This window comes from Helicoverpa zea, chromosome 15, assembly GCF_022581195.2.
Source record: "Helicoverpa zea isolate HzStark_Cry1AcR chromosome 15, ilHelZeax1.1, whole genome shotgun sequence".
Lineage (NCBI taxonomy): Eukaryota > Metazoa > Arthropoda > Insecta > Lepidoptera > Noctuidae > Helicoverpa > Helicoverpa zea.
Genome location: NC_061466.1, coordinates 3,857,051 through 3,879,312, shown reverse-complemented (window position 1 = coordinate 3,879,312; position 22,262 = coordinate 3,857,051). Strand labels below are relative to the sequence as shown.

Sequence of the window (22,262 nt, the reverse complement as noted above, 5' to 3'; positions counted from 1 at the left end):
GAAAAATATTTTCATCAATGTTCATTTTTGAGTATAAACTGCATCGTTCCTACAGGAGCTTCACTCATTAAAATAGTATGAATGTACTTTCGTAGATAATGTGCCAAATTAATTTGCATTTGCAATAATTTAAAATGTGCTCTCATTATAAATACTTCCGAAAGGGCATCGAATTTCACGCTGCATAATTAATTTAGTATTATCATTAAAATTGTTGTCGTTAAAACATGTTTTTTTTTATATTTACGGAACACTTGTATTGCGAAAAAACAAACAAACGAGCATGGGTGAAGTACCTCATCATCATCATCATCATCATCAGCCTATCGCAGTCCACTGCTGGACATAGGCCTCTCCAAGTGCACGCCACTGAGATCTATTTTCGGCTTCTCGCATCCAGTGAAGTACCTATTATATTTTAATTACTAATTCTATTTGATACAAATTAATTACAAACAAGAAAACAAACAAAGCTTTGTATGAAGTGCTAATTAAAACTGGATTTGATGAAATCAGTGTAATTGCCATTTCTCATACATGAGTATGTTTATAGGATTAGCATGGTAATTTCAAGTTAATTTAGACTGAAACCAAAATCCGCGAGTGTGCAATGCGCTCGCAATATCATTGTGTATTCAAGCCATATTTGTATTGTTATCAGAATTTTGTAGTTTCTCTATGCGATTGTTAATAGATTAGCTGGCTTTGTTTATAGTCTTTGGGTTATTCTATTTAATTAATTAAATAAGTCGTTTACGTAAGTAGTGGCTTCGGTTCGGTGGCGTTCTTGTTTTTTTTTGATACTGAAGACCTAACAGTGATATAGCCCTTAAGGTTCAGGTACCTTACCTAGGTAGTATTTTAATATATATCAGAGAAATACTGTTATTTTCTTGTTTTAATTTATAACTTTGAGTGAAGGTTTTTTAAATGAATTGGAATATTCAAAACTACGGTATACCGAGGTAAGTAAATTTTATAACATAAGAAGTTTTAACACATTATTTTTAGGTGCCTCTCGACTCGATATGATCCAAAATATTTAGAGGTTCTGTGTTCAAAAGGTGTAAAGGAAAAACGGATGTACAATTTGTCACCCTTGTTCTTTTATGAAAATTTATGTGTATGCTCTTATTTATTGATAGTACTTACTGACCCCGTTAGGCATATAAATCCTGAGTTTTTTCATACGTATGTTAATATTTTTTACACTTTTATCACGTTCTATCGCTGATATCTGTGGAAAATGGATCACTTTTTGAAATATGGTTCGTTTGACACTTTAATGGACTGCCTACACTTGATTTCTATCTTTCGGCTGTAAAATATAATGTTTTTTTTATTTTTATAGTGCATATTTTATGGGTTTTTAGTAGTAATTGTTCGTATAGTAGCACCACTCTACATGAATTGTTAAATGCAATATTAAAATTGGTTTTGGTGGTAACACGAAAGAATATTGATATTCTTAGAGGTCAGATCAGAAGTGGTACTTGAAAATGAATAACACACGTCTATAAACATTTAACCTGGTAAGGTTTATTTCTTACAAAGGATCTAGCAGAAGGTAACTTTGAATAGCAAATACAATATCGATAATTAATTATAAGATCACGACGTGACATCTTCAACGTCCGTCATCCTTCTATCCGTCATAAATTCTTCTTCTATACCAGCCCGATCAGGCCAGGTTGGTAGCAAGGAGGATTCATATCTAACACGGCCGTTCCTGACCCTGCGGCGTCCTCGCCCGCAGTATTATTCGCCTCTTCAGCATCAGATCAACTCCCCATAAGCTGATCACCGACATGTTGCTCATGATCTGAAACATGTTAAGCAAGGTATAAGTAATTTACTCGTAGTAGTCGTTTTTGTGTATAAGTCTGAAGCATGTAATATGTTGAGAAAAGGAAGGGTAACAAAAAAAGGTTTCCATATTTACTTCTACTTGTATGTAAATCATACTATGGGCGCAAGTGTGCACTCAAGCACCCACAGGCAAAGGTATATTGAAAGGTGTTATGGTAGTAACCAGCTTCAGACTAAACACGAATAAAACGAGTGCATCGTGAATGACAGAATCCGGACTTCCATCACTCGCCATACACCGCCAGATGACAGAGGCTCCCAGTTTGCATGTCATTTTACGCATTCATAGCATAGGCACGCATTTAAGCTATAGGTTGCATACTATGACGACGTGAAACAGAGACAGAGGCTCCCAGTTTGCATGTCATTACACACGCTCATAGCATAGGCACGCATTTAAGCTATAGGTTGCATACTATGACGACGTGAAACAGAGACACATACCGTCGTATGTTCTCCCAGTGGTCTAAACAATAGTCCCACTCAGAAACAGAGACCCATGCCGTCGCATGTTCTCGATGACAGAGGCTCCCAGTTTGCTTGTCATTACACACGCTCATAGCATAGGCACGCGTTTAAGCTATAGGTAGCATACTATGAAGACGTGGAACAGAGACCCATACCGTCGTATGTTCTCTCAGCGGCCTCCAAAGTAACACCGCCACGGTATAAAGAGAGACCCGTACATTCATACGTTCTCAAAGTGGTCTAGACAACTAGCACCACCAGTATAGAAAACCAAAGAGCCGTAATCTCGTACGGTATGGTAGGGTATGTCAAAGTCAAAATCAAAGTAAATCAAGTAAAATAACAGTCAGGTCAAAATCAGTCATTGAAAGTAGACCAATTAGACTAACACATTTTCACATCAAAATTCATGCATCCTTTCACGGCACGCACACAGAGACTCATGTACATTCGAACGTCTTCAAAGTCCTTATCCTTGTCAAATTGCCTCGCAGCTCTCAAAGAAAGCTGAGGAGGTGTCCACCTGCTTCGTTACAGCGGAAGTAGTGGCGTTCTAATAAACTTTTGTAAGAGGCACCAAGATACAAACGGCCAGCAACATTGGCACACTGCAACGCAGGCAGCAACATTGGCACGCTCCGATACAGGCAACAACATTAGCACGCCGCAACACAGCCAGCTAATATGGGCTGGCCATATTAGCCGAAGAACCGATAACCGTTGGGGTAAACGAGTTCTAGAGTGGAGACCACGACTCGGCAAACGTAGTGTAGGACGTCCTCAGGCACGGTGGAGTGATGACTTCCCCAAGGCGACTGGCAGGAGCTGGATGCGAGCAGCCGAAAATCGATCTCAGTGGTGTGCATTTGGAGAGGCCTATGTCCAGCAGTGGACTGCTATAGGCTGATGATGATGAACACAGCCAGCAGCACTGGGACGTTGTTATCAGCAGCACTGGAACGTTGCTATCAGCAGCATTGGCACAAGAACATTGCTCACTGCAACGCAGCCTCGTGTATCTCTGTCCTGCTTATTACACGTCTTCGTGTACAATTCTGTGAACAAACATTCAAGCACAGTATAGGTACATTTCGCTCGGCCACTGCTGACCATTCGTTTGAAGGATCTAAATTTTCAAAGAAATAAATTGACTAAATTATAACTTTGACACACAAAATCAAAATAGTGATCCAGTTAATCTCCGAAATATCATCATGACTAATCATGTGCCAACAAAGCTCATAATACAACTGCCATTACGTTATGGTTACATTTAGCTCATGCTACTTCTTTTTTTCTACAGTACAATACTTTTAAGCAAACATAAGTGATCAACGGTTGAAATTGACGTATACAGTGTTAATCATCTTTTATGAATGGAAAAGGTCACGATGGTGATTCTATTGACGTTGCCACCTTACGACACCATGACGACCACAAACAAGGAACTAGCCAGCAATATTGGGCCGCGCTGTGGGCCGCGCCGACACGGCCATCCTGCGCTTTACACGTCCTCGTGTAAGTGCGCTGTAACAGAAATAATACCAAGGAACATCTTTTCGTTCGGTCACTTCTGACCATAAATTTAAAAATCGATGTTCTTAAATAAATTATATCCAATTAATCTTTAACAACCAAACAAATTCGCCCGACCCGGGGATCGAACCCGAAACTGCCCAGCAGTCGTGCTATGCGTCTGCCAGAGCAATGAGGCCAATGCGAACTCAACTTGAGAACCACATGTAAAATAAAACAGATCACCTGATCGCCTGAATGCATGATATACCAGGCATACTGTCCACTCGCTCTCATCATTCGAGCAGTGTCGCGCGATGTGCTGACCGGCGGCACTCCGCACAGCATGCAGCAATAAAGCAAGCGCAAGAAGTGTGAAACTTCAGCACATACGTCGTCAAATTATGTGCTCCTCACGTAGTAAATCTCGTTGTGTTTTCTGGTTTCAGTTTATCTCGGATATCTGTAGTAAGAAGGTTGAGGAAGTAGGCTTTGGGCTAGATTCAGGCATCTGAGTGTTTAAAAATTTAATTGACGAACTCTCATGCATTATTAGTAAGGAGTATAAGTGAACATAATCATTTTAATAAAAAAGCGAAAACTAAGCTGTACCTAATTGTTAGTCAGGCTTGCAGATTGTTAAGAATCATTGCCGTTACTAGGAGTATTCATTTCAATTAATACGTTCCACTAAACAAATCTTACATTAACGCTGCCTTCCATGCCTGAGCTATAAGTCAGTGTACGTCTTAACTAATAGGTAATCTATTGTTCAAAACTGGTAAGCAATTGGCTAAAACAACGTAGTTATACAATGGTAGGAGCAAACTGATATTTCTGTGCTTAGTAGAAAGTGTCATTAATGGGGTAGTATATGAAGCAAGTTCATTGAGCTCTGTCTAGTCCAGCTTGCATGCAAGTAAGAACATTTAGTTAAATGTAATAAGCCAAAACATTTCAAAAGCAGATAGAAGATGTATCTCTTTGCTTCTACTATTTAGCCATCATTATTGCAGTTTTCACTGTCATGCAAACACTTTTGCAAACTTCAAAACATAGGTTTTGTATTAAAATCTACAATTAATCGAGTATTTCAGGCGCATTTCGAGAATCGAACCCGAGTCGTGGCGCACTGCAGACCAATAAACCAATAAGAGGATTTAGCATAGTTGCGTATGACTTAATTTCTTAATTATTTATAACCGATAAGATACATAAGAACTGGATTGATCTCACCAGGCATTATCACTCCATGCTTCTTGTAATATCTCTGCAAACAAACATCATGCATGACTCATGTTTGGTCGCGCTAAGCCTTTGCGCGTATAATAACAGCAAGGAGTCACACTATGTGCTAGCTATCGGCTGGCAGTGCTCGTGGACACGAAGAGAATGAGGTGGATATTTGCTAGGACCGTGGTCGGCCCTACTGCTAGTGGTCTCCTTCCACACGAAGCATATGAGCGGCCTCGCGATAGCTTGAAGAGCTGTTTCATTCGAAAAACAGGATGCGTGTTCCCAGCATGTGGTATTATTCTCGCCACAAAACGAATTATCACATGAAACAGAATAATAAGTCAATTCATTCTAATGCAATCATGTAAATACAACATGACATGTCACCATAGCAACTGCTTATGTATTTGTAACCACGACAAGACTTGTTATTGTAAAATTTATGTCAATTTCCACTATTTCTTTATGATTTATCGAAGAATGAAGAACTCTACGTCGATACTATTCTCTCAGCTAACTGAACACAAAATCGTATTTATGCAATTCCTCTTCAACATTATTTTTAGTGTAACAAATATATCACACTGAACATTCAAATAGTTTTAACAATTGGTAATCTAAGGCTTCACTTTTATATAGTTGTCTGCCGACGTGATGAAAAGTAGCGACATGATGTACAGCACTTCTTTCTCAACGCTAGGCTTATTTATACCTCATACTACGACAAGATATATTCCTGAGTTTTAGAGGTAGATGCACTATCTGCACCATTCATAATCTAAACATCGGATAGATGATGGTCATAAATGTGTAACTTGTGACTTCAACATGGCTGTTCATGGTCACTTCCTTCGATATTCGATATTCTGTGTAAGAAATCGAAATGTTTGAAAAGAAATTCAAGGGGTTAACACTAAAGCACTAATCTGCTATTGTAAGGAATCTCCGTAATATCGCTCTGATAGAGTTCCACCCGGTGGACAGTCTTCAGTGTTTCCAGGATCCGATCGCTTTTTGTTTTACAAACAAGCTACAGTGGCTGTCACTTTTCTTCTCGCAATTTTTATCCAAGACTTGTATTGCGTGACCAATTCATCCGCATATCCTGGGCTTCTGAGTACTAGTATGTTGTCCGATATTACACCCAGTGCATGAGGAGCATTCATATTGTCGCAGCGCGATTCGTGAGATTATAACTGTTTCGTCGTTTTTCACGAGAATGCCCTCGAATGTAAGAAATAAGACTTACTTACAGTTGACGTGAAATTTCATGAACAAAATAAATAATTATTGGATTCAGATGGCAAAGGGTAAAGAACGCGTGGCGATCCCACTTCTGATCTTAGAGGTCAGATCAGAAGTGGTACTTAAAAATGAATAACACACGTCTATAAACATTTAACCTGGTAAGGTTTATTTCTTACAAAGGATCTAGCAGAAGGTAACTTTGAATAGCAAATACAATATCGATAATTAATTATAAGATCACGACGTGACATCTTCAACGTCCGTCATCCTTCTATCCGTCATAAATTCTTCTTCTATACCAGCCCGATCAGGCCAGGTTGGTAGCAAGGAGGATTCATATCTAACAATATTTTATCTAAAAAAGCTAGTAATATTCGTGCAATGAGGTAATTTAAAACGTTCTATGAACCTTATCTAAAACTGTTATTCACTAAGGAATGTTTTAACAAAGAAAAATATCATGTTCTTTGACATGAATCCCACTTATTGCCAATAAAGATTTTGGTCGACGGCAAAAAGTCAGCTATACGTATTATTCTCTGCCCTATTAGTTCTTGCAAAAAAACTGCTTATTTCGCAAACACTTTTTTCTTATGAAATATTTTTTTATTTGTCCTTTGTCGTCATTTCGTGTCTGAAGCTATTTGTTAAAAGATAAACAGGCTGGAAACATTTCTAGGTATTTGATACAAACTTATTTGAATTTGGATTCATGGAAACTGTTATCGTACACAAATGAAATGACACCTCATTGAATACAAATCATAAAATTACTTCGGCTAGACGTTTAATTTGTCAATAATTATGTAAATGATATAATAAGAAATATACGCACTACAAAGCATAATTCTGGGTTCATATTTACGGCTTAGTTCAAGCAGACATTAAACAATTAAACGCGAATTGCCGCGAGCAACAAGATCTGGCTCTCACTAATTGGTATGCAAACAATGTTCCTAAATGACCAGCATTGTATCTCGATTATGACGTCACGTGTAACCCCTGAAGCTATACCTACCCGCAAAAAAAATCAATCATATCCGCAGAACACATAAAATCTTTATAGTCCAACCAAATGCTGTGTAAAATGTATTGTAGGCACAACGTTACGGTGATATACCGAAGCGTTTGCGCCGAGCGTAAAAAAGGTCGTCATTTTTCATTAAAATAAATGGCTTCCCTTATCTAAAACATTTCCTCAAAAGTTCTCTACGCAGGCTACGTTTTCAATAAAGTAGGTAATTACTTAGGTACACAATGTCTTTTACAAAGGCAGGCGCTTTATTTCGGAGGGTGCGCCTAATTTTGAAACAGTTTCGTCACTCGTTTACTTTGACTTCTCGTGGGTAACTAACCTTTATTCCCACTTTATTATACGGAAAGACTAGCCTTTTTATAAAAGTGAAAAGATTAATTTCGTAAATGGAGTTTACTTTGGTCCTTATATTCTGCTGCGAGTGAGAGAAATACTCTCGAGGCCTACTCATATCGCGGGGAAGCCGTTGTAGCGTTGAGTTTAAAGCCATGTTCTCTCTCGTCGGATTTAAATTTGAATTAAACTGTATTTTAAAAACTTTCCTTAGTTTCTGTAAAAGAGGTACCTGCACATTTTTTACATCAGAATTTTCTAGATCCGTAATGAGGACATGGCAAAATGGAAACCTAATCCTTAATTGCATTAAGTACAACACTGAAACACATAACACACTTAACTCTAACAACACTTAACTCTAAAAACATTAATCATAGCTTCCAAACTCCACAGAACAAACGAAATAAAAATACTAAATGGTCCTTCACTAGATAAATATTTAACGTACTTAAGGACCAAACAAAAAGTGATAAACTGATAGTTGATTGAGGTCGAGACCATTAATTTTCGTTAGGGGGACTTCTGTCTCGGTAGTACAACTCAATCTAGGACCCTGATTATCTTAGACGAGAAAATTCAGTGTCCCTCAGATAGATAAAGAAAGTTTTATAAGCAGGTACTAACTAATTTTAGTTTTGGAGCTTTGTTACCAAATTAGGTCTCAAGTTTTGATTAATTAAGTTTGTCTGAAAACTAACAGTGTTATTTATTTCGACTGAGGTTTCTCTATAAAATATATCTAAGTAGACTACATTATAACATGAACAGTTAGTAATTGTAGTATAGCACGTTTATAATATTAACTGTGCGTAGAGTTACTACAACGCTTTGAAAATTACCATCTATCTCCATGATACCACAGATCCAATTACATAATTTTCCCTAGAAAGCATATCAACTTAAGTAGTGTGTCTATTATGTAATAGAGTAATAAATTGTATGTTTTGGATTTTTTATATACAAAACAAATAACAAAAACTTAAGATCGGTACCAGGCTCTCATAGAAGTAAAAGGTACATACCGCTCGATCTCCCAGATTTTTTACTCGACAATGTAGATACGCCGGCTGGCCCACAGCGGCGGTATAGTCGCGTTTCGTTGCATTGTCGAAGTATGGCTGGGCGACGCTCTCGGTGCTAGAAGTGGCATTGAACGCGAAGTCCACTGTGGTCGTGGTCGCTTCCTCACTTGTGTCTCCGCCGCCGCCCGCTGAAATACCTGGGACAGAGGAAATTGTACTTTAGCTGGTTTAAATAAGATATCATTTTGAATGTACCTGGGTGATTGTAGTGACTGAGAGCCACGATCATAACCAGCAGTCTGTTAAGCTGGCTGTTCTCACGCAAATAAATAAGAGGTTAGGTTGACTAAATGCAAACAAACAACAAGATCTAATGTGTTTTATAATAGAGGTTCTATATCATATCCTTCTATAATCCATTAAATTTTTGCTCTAATCTTCCCAAGGCACTGGGGTTTGCCTCGAGCCAAGTTCAGCACGCCAATGAGGTTTAGTGCAACTATTATGGGAAAAGGTATTTGTAAAAATAGCCTTCAGATTGCGAAAGCTCATATAAACCCAGTTGTGATATTCAGCGGAAGAGTTTGATGGGCTGTTTACCGTGATGAGCCAAAGTTTATATTGCTGACATTATGTAACATCTTCTGTCCTATAACATAATGTTACTCCAATATAACTTAGGGCTATGGACTTTCTTCATATCTCCTGTAAGCTTGGTAGCAAATCATATGCCTTCTTTGTTAAGTCGGTTCAAATTAAACTCTATATTAAAAAATAAACAACTAGTTACTTTAATAGTTACGTTATTCACAGCGCCTTTTACAGAGAATATACTTAGTAACATCTGCTATTCCGTTGCGGTCCATACACTAAGATATTTAATTTCGCTTTATCGCTCCAGAGGTCCATGGGGTGCAATTCGGTCCGCAATTCATTTACATAAAACGTCGTTTTTGCGCTAAAAGACATCACTAACCAACGTTTAGGAAATTTCTGAGAACATTGGATTAAAAATTAATGCGTTGTTTCTGAATAATAGATTGTTTATGGTTGAATTTAAGGCCTGGTTTGACGTGATGATGCAAAAAGAGCCTCTAAGTAGTCCGTAATGTTTTGAATACCCCATTTGCGTGGAAGGAAGAGAATGAAAATTGCATGCTTAGAGAGTAATAACATTGCAGAAACAAATTGGATGATGCTGGAGAGAGGTTATTGGAATAAGGCGTTTAAGGTTCTCCGTTCAAATTAGATTTATTGCACATTCTTTCATTATAGCCCATTTACGACAAAGGTCGCTTAAAACAATTACCATTTAAAAGTCTTTAAAATAGCATACAGCCTCTGTAATCTTCAAACAATTAATAGAAAAAGAGTAATGGATTAAATATTTCAATTTTATTCAGTGAACATTGAGCAATCATCTTTATTAATTGCAATTCAAAAAAAAGCTTAGTGATTTTGTTAATAGTCGAAATTAGTTTCTCCAATTATTTTAATTTATTACTTTGTTTTATAGTCACGGTTATTAATTCAAGTAATAGTCAATTAATATCTTTTGCAAAAAAAGCGGGCACCTATGCGAAATCTGAGTTTTAAGGACTTTACGTGTATTTCAAAGGGTTTTAATGGTTGGAGTATGTTTCTAGCATCAAAAGGGTTAGCCAAGCATGCGTGAGAGTGTATTCTAAATTTGAATTTTGTACAATTGCTAAGAAATTGGTTAAACCTTATTTTGGACTAATTGCTGGCAGAAAGTTCGTCGGGGTTTTGAAAAGTTTTTGATGTGATTTTCAGAAAACTGATAATGCAGTTTAAATTAACGGTTAATGTACCTTTTTGTTAGATCAAAACATTTTTGAAAAACTATGCGTATTTGATAAAATTTTCACCTGCTCTAAATGGGCTATACTGATGATTGATGGCAATGTTAAGAGTTTCGGTATTTTAGTGTAAAGCGTTCTACTGTTAAGATGTTGTACCCACGTGTTTTAAAATATCGCTTTTACATAATTAAACACTATTTAGAGGAGTATCAGTACATTGGGCACAAATTTGTCGCACAAAACCAATTTAAAGTAAGCAGTGCCGATCACAACTCGTCTCCTATCAGACTTTGACATTTTTAAAAGTCTTGAAATTCTACAAAATAGAGAAAATAGCGCATAGACTGAACTCTGACTCTTGGGAAACTCCGTAGACCTCCGAAGATCTATGAGTCTGAGCGTTCAAATAGCGTGTTTTCATCCTACGGACATTTTATTAAATAAACTTGCCTGCACCGAGATTTTCTAGCATCTACAGCACTTTCCTGTACAACATGCGTTTGGCCAATAATTTTGAATTCTTGACTCCCTTTCAGCTAAATCATCGTTTAGTAACCCGATACCTATGGAGTTATCGAGAGCTTCAACGCGGCAATAATTTGACTTTTTAGATAGCTTAAACCCTCCTCATCATTTTTCATGTGGTTAATTTTAACATTTATCACAAAATTTGGAATTTTTTAAATGAGTCTCCTTTCGAACTTTGACCGAAAGGAGACCAGCCCAATGTACTGATACTCTTCTAAATAGTGTTTAATTATGTAAAAGCGATATTTTAAAACACGTGGGTACAATATCTTAACAGTAGAACGCTTTACACTAAAATACCGAAACTCTTAACATTGCCATCAATCATCAGTATAGCCCATTTAGAATAGGTGAAAATTTTATCTAATACGCATAGTTTTTTAAAAATGTTTTGATCTAACAAAAAGGTACATTAATCATTAATTAAAACTGCATTATCAGTTTCCTGAAAATCACTTCAAAAACTTTTCAAACCACCGACGAACTTTCTGCCAGCAATTAGTCCAAAACAAGGTTTAACCAATTTCTTAGCAATTGTACAAAATTCAAATTTAGAATACACTCTCACGCATGCTTGGCTAACCCTTTTGATGCTAGAAACATACTCCAACCATTAAAACCCTTTGAAATACACGTAAAGTCCTTAAAACTCAGATTTCGCATAGGTGCCCGCTTTTTTTGCAAAAGAGTGTATATTATTAAAAACACATTCAAGTGCACACTAAAATAAAAGTTATAAAAAGATATTTTAAAAATATATTTATTGACATAAGTACTATATCTGGATCCGACAAGGTTATGACATACAATAGTTACCACAATGCTTCAATAAGTCGTTCAGTTCGACCTAGATCTTCATGTGTCTGACCAGAGACAAACCTATCATATCTCAGACAGGACGAAGGTTTGCTCCGACGCCCTTTGAGATTGATTTATTCCCTGAGTTTGCTGCACAAAGTTGGGGATAATTGGATTGAAGATCAGTTTTCGAAGATGCCCTTTAGATAGGTGAGTAAAGTAAAGTAATTTGCCTTCAGAGAAAATACTCGAAGGTGAAGGTAAAAAGAAAATTAGAAATGAAATAGAAAGTAATGCAATGTTATAGTTACAAAATTTATGTGTACCACATAGGGAAAAATTGAGTTTAAAATCCTCTAGTGTTAAAGCGCTGTTAGATTATTATGAACGTGGACAAAGCAAAATAATTAGCTAAGTACCCTAACAGATTGCGCTTATGGTTTTAAATCCCGGGCAATAAGGCACGAGTTATTTATTTTTATCCAGCAAAACCAAGTATTGTTTTTACTGAGTATAATATTAATATTTTATCCAACATTAAGTTTTGCATCTGCTCCATTAGCTTTATGACCCAAAAGTTGAAAAAAGCATTAACTCCACCTGATGTACCAGTGTTTCATATTATACCAGTATAATGAATAAAGAAAATTATTGGAGAAACTAGTTGGCTATTTTTGAAAAAAAAAAAACAAAAGAAGAAAATGAAGCATAATATTTTGTGAATGCCCTGTACTATCTAATGTACAATTCAACCTGTATTTCAGCATTAATGAAGCCGGGTTTAGCCTTTAAATATGATTTTATATTTTTAAATAATCCTCTAGCTTAACCAGGACAGGACAACGTGTAGTTTTTTTTTTAGGAAAAAGGTGCTTCACGACAAACTCACGTCGGCTTTCATGTCTTTTTACATCTATTTTAGTTCGACATCAAATCTAAGGAAGACGTGTGACCTCCTTCGCCCTTAGTAAAAAAAGTTAGGATTTATGATTTTTGGTCAGCGCAATAAAACTGTAACATTATGGTCCGTGGCCCACGCTTGTGACCTTATTAAAACATGGTATTGCAGTTCACCACTGCGTTAAACTACTTTATTTCCTTTGAAAATTGGTACCTTCTGTACCTACGTATTAATTTAATATCAGCTATTTACTGAATTTTTTTTTTTAATGAAACACTTATCTTAACTGCTGGTATGCCGCTAATTATAAAACAATAGAAAATCAATTGTGTCTCGCATATATCAGCGCTCCAGCATACAAAGGGTTAAACAAGGTATCGTATTTCTATGTTTGGGTTCTCCAGATGAAAATATAGAATATGTATCTATAGATTACATACCAAATCCAGGCTCAAACTGTCAAATTACTCATGGTTAAACAATATATACCACGAGATCTGTTCTAAAAATAGAACGCCAAAACTCTTTTGCAATCGTTGAAAAACTAATAAACAAAGTAATTTTATCAGACAATATCGTATTTCAGATTTATCATGACACCTATTTGACAGTGTTCATAAATTCAAATGTGAATTTGCAATACATTATGTGACATCAATGAAATAGCATAAAATTGATTTGATTAGTTCCATTCAATAAAATTACAGTTTATTGAACCTGTCACCTCGGTCATATGCTAGGTTTATTGTCAATAAATCAAAATGGACATGGTATTAAAAAATACTATATAGTAAAAAATACTATGTAGTATTTTTTAATTTAAGTATCTACTATATAGTGACATAATAAAGATAGATAGCAATGTCTATTTTATTAAATGTTTTTTATTTATTATTTAATTTCCATTTATCTATTGGTAAATATTTTCAAATACCTTATGGTATGGAAATTAAAAATATTTGCCGACCTTGTCGAAGTAACCAACTTTGTCGAAAGTAAGTCCATTTTGCTACAACTTGAAATAAGTAGTGCTTGCTAGCCAAAGCAGCTTTTGCCAAAGTTTTGCTGCAAATTTTGAAACGCTATTGGGTGCATTTAAATAGCTGTTCTGTTAGTTTCTTGAATAATATTTAGTATTCTGACAGAAATATTCAAAACATTAAAAAATGCACACTGGTTGTCAGACTAACTGGCTTCTGACTATCCGTAAGGACAGCCTTAGAAGTTCAAATGACAGCCAGGACCTACAGTTTCTCGCGCCATCCGAAACACCGTCATTAGTGTCCAAGATAAACTTAGAATGTAGGTACATACTAAGAAAACTTGCACTCATATCTGAGAGAAAATATTCTTTCACTTTTCAGATCTTTCTTTTAGCGTCTTCAATTCCATAAAAATATGGGTCTAATGAAAACTGAAGGAGCATCAATCTGAAGACATTCGGCATCCAAATATTTATCTAGTAAACCCACGTCTATGGCTACCCATGTCATAATAATCTACCAAAGTGTTTCTTGTCTATTTTTTAAATAAAAATAATGGCCTGATTGAAATTGACAACGGTTCTTCTGATATAAAATATTAATATAACTATAAATATTTCTATTTGTCAGAGATAGATATTAATATTTTCTTACTAAATATTGTTCAAGATATTGGCAGAACCGCTATTTACCTAAATGAAGCCAATAGCGTTTCATAATTTGCAGCAAAACTTTGGCAAAAGGCGCTTTGGCTAGCAAGCACTACTTCTTCAGTGTAATTGTTTAGGTATGTCATAATTTCATATTCATTTTTTCGCGGTACCTGTTAAGAATTTTCATTCGAAAATCAATGTCAATGTTATAAAATGTTTTATATCGGTCGATATAAAGGTTATATTTTATTCACGATAAAACAAAAGACTGCTTCTGACACTATTGTTTTTCTATGAATACTCAACAAAATTACATTACATTTTTAGACAGAATTCATTCGATAGGTTCTACTATCATTGAACTAAACCGATTATTCAAATGAATTCAATTTTAAACATGGAGCAGATACAGAATTTGAAATCAAGCTCTGGGATTAAAATAGCAATAAATTCCTGTCCAAAAATTCAAATGTTATGTCATGTCTAGAGTGTGGCTTTCATGTAATATTACTGCTTTGCTTATTGCATACCTTTCATATTTGAAGATCTAAGTTACTTTAGCCAAAATATTAACCAACTAGCCGATTTCCGCGGTTTCACCCGCGTCCCACGATTTGAAAGAATTTTTAAAATCACTCCTGTATTTTTGAGTTTGTCCACTACAACAGACCAAAATACATTTTTTTCTTTATAATATAAGTATGTAGTAGATAAAGCAGAAAATAAATATAACAAGGCGTGGAACTGTCTATCAGAATCTGTATATCTAGGGTTACTCTAGGTAAGTCTTACTATCATGTGAGTTAAAAAGGTGCAAACGATAAATAAGAATGCTTTTAAAAGATAACAAGGCTTTTTTGTAACGTTTGTTTGTTATACTAAGCCTAACCCGATTTCCGAAGTAAACAGAGTCAGAGTTAAAAGCATGTAGGAGGCAAAGTTATGAGTTTATAAATAAGCAGGGTTTCAGGTATTTTAATATCATGTTGAAAATAAAAGTAATTGAGTTTAGTTAAGTAACACTCGTTTTACAGACACAACCAATCCCTTAATGTTTTTATTCTTAAGCGACTTCCAAAAAGCAATTTCGTGTTTTTTTTTTTCTCAGCTACTTTCACTATTAAGATAAACTACGTACCGCACCTACATATATAATATAGTACCTATTCTTCCCACAACAGTCAAATTCATACAGTAAATTCTACATACAATATTTCTTAAGCTACATGAATAAAATCACCTTGAAATTTAATAATGTGCCGACATGCTGACTCACTAGCTCATCGCACCTTATAACACGTTTAACATCTAAGACGGGATGACAAGCAGGTGCAAAAACCAGCCAAGTACATCGTTCTCAACAATTAATCAAGTATTAAACATACAAATAATCGTGTTTAATCCATTACACTGGTTTTACAAAGTCACTTTTTAAAATTTTGACTGACTTCCGACTAAAAGCGATTTAATTAAGTTTTTATCTTTTGACCACTTTCAGAGTTAAAAAAAGGCCTTCCAAAGTTGAAACAGAATATCTTACATACAGTATTTAATAATATCAAAAATACATATACCTACCTATTTAATAATTTACCGACGTGCTGACTCACTAGCTCATCGCGCCTTATGACAAACACGTTTAACATCTAAGACGGGATGACAAGCAGGTGCAAAAACCAGCCAAGTACATCGCTGTGAACAATTAATCAACTAAATGCTGGCAGGATGCATTAAACATGTTTAAGGTTAAGCTAACAAAACAAAAGACTGTGGAACGTTCTGGAACATATGACGTAAATGTTCAGATAAATGGTATCGGTTTAAAATTGTTATAATACGGGAACCTAATTATTACAGGCTTGTATATACTACATTTATGTCGATCTTAAAATTGTCTACACATAGCTGTTTGTCAAATTGCTAAATGTGCTGAGGTAAAAGCGAATAAAAAACAAATTGAAAGGGACTTCCTGCTCGTGAAATTAAGAGGTATCAATAAAGTAGCGTAACTATTGAACGTATGTACATACACAATATACACATACCTACACATATGCACATGCTGATGTTAAAAACAAAATCCAAAAATAAAACAAAAGACAATTAAATCAAATGCAGCAAACAAGTAAGAAAATGTACAAGAAATGTAATTTCAGAATGCCAGCGAAATGCACTATCAAATAAATTGTAGAAACGTCGCACGTGAGAACAAACAGGGTGTTGAAATATTGCGCGGAACGATACAATGTTCTACGACAGCACTTTACCCTAGGGACGGGAATAGTTCCCATCTAATGATGTATTATTTCACGCCATAAAAACAAATCCCTTTGGAAGAAACGACTGATGTAAGAAGGCTTTTGTTTGGCAAAGATTTTAGAAAAAGGTAACCGAAAAACTGGTGGTAGTAATGGAAGCTGTTTATCTTTTTTTGGGTCTTTTTTTTTTTTTTTTTTTTTTTTTTTTTTTTTTTTTTTTTTTTTTTAGCGACGTAAAATCATCAAATGACCCCTCCCGCTGTGGGTTAGCAGCAGTGAGGGAGTGTCAGACTTTTACTGACTAAAATCGTCGTGTTCCGTCATAGGCCTTTTATGTACCAGGGCCGCGGTATCTCTTTCGAACAACCCGCAGCCCCGGCAGGCCTTGGCCCTGCTGGGCCCCGCTGGGGTTGCTGACATCTCTTTGAGGAGCGCGTGGAACAACGCGCGCCGTCGACACGGGTCTGTCGTCTAGAAAGACAGAGGGACGATGAGCCACCCGAACTCACCGCCCACAGACCCACGCCTACGGTGGCCGGGAGTCATCTCGCGACACCCGGCGCCCATGGTGTCTACCTGGTCCAGCGCGGCGGCCGGGATGAGAGGTGCGAACTCTCTGGCGTTCCGCCTCCTCCTTCTCGAGCATGACCGCTTCGCAGAAGGAGGCGACGGCATCCCATTCCCTCTCGCCCCGGACCATGGCCTGAACCAGGGCCGGACGCGAGAGGTCGCCGCCGCCCAAAGCCTCGACGAGGACCCGGCGGTACCCCTCCCATGCGGGGCACACCTGGACTGTGTGGTCCACCGTGTCCTCGGGGCTGTCCGCACAATGGTGACACCCGGGCGCCTCCTCACGACCGATGCGGTGCAGGTACCTCCCGAAACAACCGTGTCCGGTGAGGACCTGCGTCATGCGGTACGTGAGGGCGCCGTGACTCCTCCCGAGCCACTCCTCAAAGAGGGGACTTACCGCCACGATGGTGGCGTGCCCTGCACTGGGTTGCGACAGTCGCTCCCTCCAGGCCACCATGAGATCGCGCCGGAGCTCCGCCCGCTGCGCGACAACTTGCCGCGGCAACGGGGTTTCTCCCCGGCGCTGAGCCTCCTCGCGCCAGTCGTACAGGCGCAAGAAGACCCTCGCCTCCAGATCCCACGGTGGCAGTCCAGCAAGTAGGCCAGCTGCTTCGCGGGAAATCGTGCGGTACCCCCGGATTAGCCTAATGGCTATCACCCTTTGGGGCACGTTCAGGTAGTGTAAAGCCCGCGGCCGTACCGAACGTGCCCATACCGGGGCCCCGTAAAGGGCCATGGACCGCATGACCCCCGCGTAGAGTCTGCGGCAGGGGGCGTTTGGGCCGCCCAGGTTGGGCAGGAGCCGCTTGAATGCAGCACCTGCCTTCTCCAGTTTGGGGCCCAAACGTCGGAAATGCTCGACGAAGTTCCACCGGCCGTCGAGGACGAGTCCCAGGTATTTCATCGCCCTCTCGACGCCGATGGTAACCCCCCCCACCGTGACCTGGGAGCCTGAAGGTGGCGCGTTCCGAAGCCCATGAAAGCACATGGCCTCGGATTTGTGCAAGGCCACCTCCAGGCCCAGCAGCTGGATCCTCTCGATGACTGTCGCAACCCCGCGCGTCATTATGTCGGCCGCTTCCTGGTGCGACCTCCCCTGTGCCAGAACCAGCGTGTCGTCAGCGTAGCAGACCACGCTGACGCCGCTAGGGAGGTCGGCGCGCAGCACCCAGTCGTAGCCGATGTTCCACAAGAGCGGCCCCAGTACCGACCCCTGTGGAACACCGCACGACATCTCTCGCCGGTTCCATTCCCCATTGTGACCGGGGTAAATGATGGACCTATCCGACAGATAGGCCTCGACCACGCGACGAAGGTAGGTCGGCACCCGGTGATACCGGAGTGCCTCCCTAATGCAACTCCAGGGAAGGGTGTTGAAGGCGTTGGCGATGTCAAGAGACACCGCCAAGACGACCCCCCCCCGGGACACAGCATCCCCCGTCGTGAGAGCTCTCACGCGCATGATGGCGTCCACCGTTGAGCGCCCCTTGCGGAAACCGAACTGGTGGTCCGCAAGGTCCGGCCCTATCCCCCCAAGGTGCGCGACGAGGCGGTGTGCGACAACTCGCTCAAAGAGCTTGCCCACCTCGTCGAGCAGCACGATAGGCCGGTATGCGGACGGAGAGTCCGCAGGGCGCCCCGGCTTCCGTATGAGGACCAGTTTCCCTGTCTTCCAACGAAGTGGGAACTGGCCCCTCTCCAAGCATGCGCTGAGAAGCCCCCTAAGTCGAGGCCCGAGAGCCTCAAGGGCCAGGACCCAGGCCTTGCCAGGCAGGCCGTCAGGCCCTGGGGCGGTGTTTTTGGCTTTCAGCCTAGCCACCGCCACTCTCAGGTCCACCCCAGTCACCTCGGGGACATCGTCGTCGTCGGAAGTGTGGTCCGTCGTTGACACCGCGGGTTGCAGAGCCATGGGCGGGGGAGAGTGTTCCCCGCGCGAAGGGAACAGAGCGCTCACCACCTCCTCCACCAGCTGAGGCCGGAGACTCTGGGTCAGCGGGGGGGCCCATGGGCGGAGCTTGCCCCGCACCATTTTGTACGGGCGCCCCCACGGGTCCCTGTCCAGAGACCCCAGCAGCTCCGCATTGGCCACCTCCTTGGCCTGGATGATGGCCAGTTGGAGGGCGGTCTTCGCAGCTCTGTATCCCTCGTACAGCTCCGCTTCCCTGGCTACTGCATCCGGCGGGCGGATGCGCAGCCTGCGGTGTCTGGTGTACAGGTGCCTCGCAGCGACGCACGCCTCTCGAAGGGCGGCGATCTCGCAAGACCACCAGTACACCTGGCGTCGGGCGCGTCCTGGCGGGGCTCGGGGCATGGCCACGTCACAGATCTCGGACATGGTCTCCCGGAACCACTCCGCCTCGTCGTTGATGTCGGCGGGCCTGTCCGGTGATGATACCCAGGCCTGCACGACTGAGGCTTCCAGGAGAAGCTCCCGGTCCAGGTGCCTCAGCGCCCAACGTGGACCACTCGGGGCCTGCAGGACCGGCGCGCTAGGGTTCTGGGCGGAGACGTCAAACCGGATGTACCGGTGATCGGAGTAGGTCTCCACCCTCTCCTCCACGCGCCAGTCAAAGACACGCGGCAGCAGAGCGGGGCTGGCGAACGAGATGTCCACCACTGACTCGCCCCGCATCCGTACACACGTGGGGACAGAACCCCGATTGAGGACGACCAGGCCTGCTTCCAGCGCCCAGTCCTCCACCATCCTACCCCGTGCATCTGTGCGTCGGGAACCCCAGGCCAAGTTCTTGGCGTTGAAGTCCCCTAACACTATCACGGGGAGGGAATAACTTCCGACGACGACGGACAACTCCAGGAGGGAGTTGTGGAACTCGGCGAGAGTTCGGCTCGGGGAGAAGTACACCCCCACGACGACTATCTCCCCGAACCGTGCTGCGACGCAACCCCTTCCACTCTTCACCCCTTCGAGGGAAGGAGTACCAGCGGCGGCCGACGCTATGATGGTCACTGAGCCGCTAAGGTCCTTAACCCAGTCATCCCTGGGAAGGACAAAGTACGGCTCAGCGACCACGGCGATGTTGATCGACCACTGCGCCATGCTTTGGAGCAACAGATCCTGGGCACGGGCGCAGTGGTTGATGTTCGCCTGGAGGAAGCGTAGTGGAGCCAGATTAGCACTCCATCACGTCTTCCTCCTCTTGAGACGCAGAGACGGGCTCTGCGACAGCAGCAGTGGCGACGACGGCGTCGACAGCGGCGGCAGCGTTGGAGGCGGCGGCGGCCGCAGGAGCTGCGGTGGTGGCCACTGCGGAGGTGGTGGCGGTGGCGGCGACGGACGGCCGGCCCTTGCCCTTACCCTTGGTCTTGGCGGGTGGGGCACAGGACTTGCTCCCTGCCCGGTGTTCGGCCGGCTTGCCAGCAGCCGCGCATGCAGTGCAGTGCGGCGCGGCACTACAAGCCACGGCCTTGTGACCGGGCTGACCGCAGCGGAAGCAGAGGGCGCTGCGGTCGACCTCCGAGGTGCAACGGACACCCACATGATGCCCGACGTGGCATCGGAAGCACCTCAGCGGTCGGGGGTCAAGCAGCTTGACCTGCGCCGACACCCAGCCAACCAGCAATCTTCGGCCGTCGACGATGCTCTTGGCCGCCGTCACGGGGCAGCTCACCGTGATGGTGCACGTGCCCCTGAAGTCGGGACGTATGGTGCCCGCCTTCACTTCTTCGGCAGAGCACCCACCCGTCCTAGCGACGGCGGCCACCACCTCCTCCGCAGTAACTGAGTCGTCCAGGCCCATGATGCGCAGATCCGCGCACTTGTGGGGCCTGGAGACTCGGGCATCGTCCGCACTTATGGACGCCCTGAGCCTCTCGGCTAGAGCGTCTGCGGCGGGCCCACTGGCCGCTCCTGGGACCTCCAGCATTCGGGCGCCCGTTGCGGTCACCCTGAGCCGGAGGCCGGAGGTGATACCTAGCTCCTGCAGGTTCACCGCCTCCTTTGCTTGGGCGAGCACGTCGCGGTACGACACGCCCCTTTTGACCGCGTCCGGCTGTAGTGTGACTACCACAGCCGCGGTTTTGGGGGCGCGGAGTTGCGCCGCGGCGGCTCGCTCCCTGCGCCGCCGTTTCTGGGCCTTCTTTTTGGCCGCTTTGGCCGCCCTCCGTTTAGCTTTCTTCTCCCCCACCACCTGCCACTCAAGCTCAGTGGCAGAAGAGGTAGGGGCCGCTGACGGTGTCGGCTTCGGAGGGCGTTTCGCCACTGGTGCCGACGATGGAGCTGGTGCTGTCGTTAGCACCGGGGGCCTCTGCGCCTGGGCCGCCTTTGCGGTCTTGGGCTTTGGCTGAGCGGCCGCCCTCCTGGTCGGTCCGTTCGGCGCCGCGACAGGGGGCTTGCTTGGCGGTCCCCTTCTGGGTGGGGGTGCCGCTGCAACCGCAGCCGCATAGGAGGCCCTTTGGGCCGCTGGGGGCTTCGACGCCGCGAGGGGGGGGCGCAGAACCCTGCCCTCCAGGACTGAGAAGCGAGCCTGGAAGGCCGCCATCTCCTGACGGACTAGGGCCAGGATCTGGCTCTCAGCCGGCGCAGTCTGCGCCTGTTGCCTGGCCCCGCCGCGCTCCGCCTCCTGCTCGCGCATCTTGGCGAGGTCCGCCCGGAGACTCCTGTTCTCCTCCACGAGAGACTGCAGGGCGGCCGTCAGACGGGCCACCTCCTGCTGCATCTTTTTTTGGGTCTTAAAAACGGTATTTGTGGTTAGAGGCTTGCTATAAGCATTTCTAGAAGCTATTTATTCTATGAAGAGTTAACACTGAACCTAATATTGTTAACACTGAGACTTATATTTTAAAATACTATAAATTTTTCCTATGACAAATGCTTTAGAATTTATGGTACGCATGGCATACTTTGTAACATGCTACGCTAATTCGACGTTTAAATCACAATTACTAACAAACCAATAACCTTGTAAACATATTTAAATATAAACAACAGACAAAACAAACCAACAAACAAAATGGCCGCTCACGAAACAAACAACACGAAACGTGACAGACGGTGT

General features: G+C 42.3%; 1 protein-coding gene across 1 annotated transcript in view; it reads right to left on the bottom strand.

The window, feature by feature from the left end:
* LOC124637124 (hemicentin-2-like) overlaps positions 1-22,262 on the bottom strand; it is a 97,365-nt gene that overhangs the window by 16,008 nt on the left and 59,095 nt on the right. Inside the window, exon 3 of the mRNA XM_047173467.1 lies at positions 8,731-8,927. Coding sequence (XP_047029423.1) covers positions 8,731-8,927 — 197 coding nt within the window. The remainder of the gene's footprint in view (positions 1-8,730; positions 8,928-22,262) is intronic.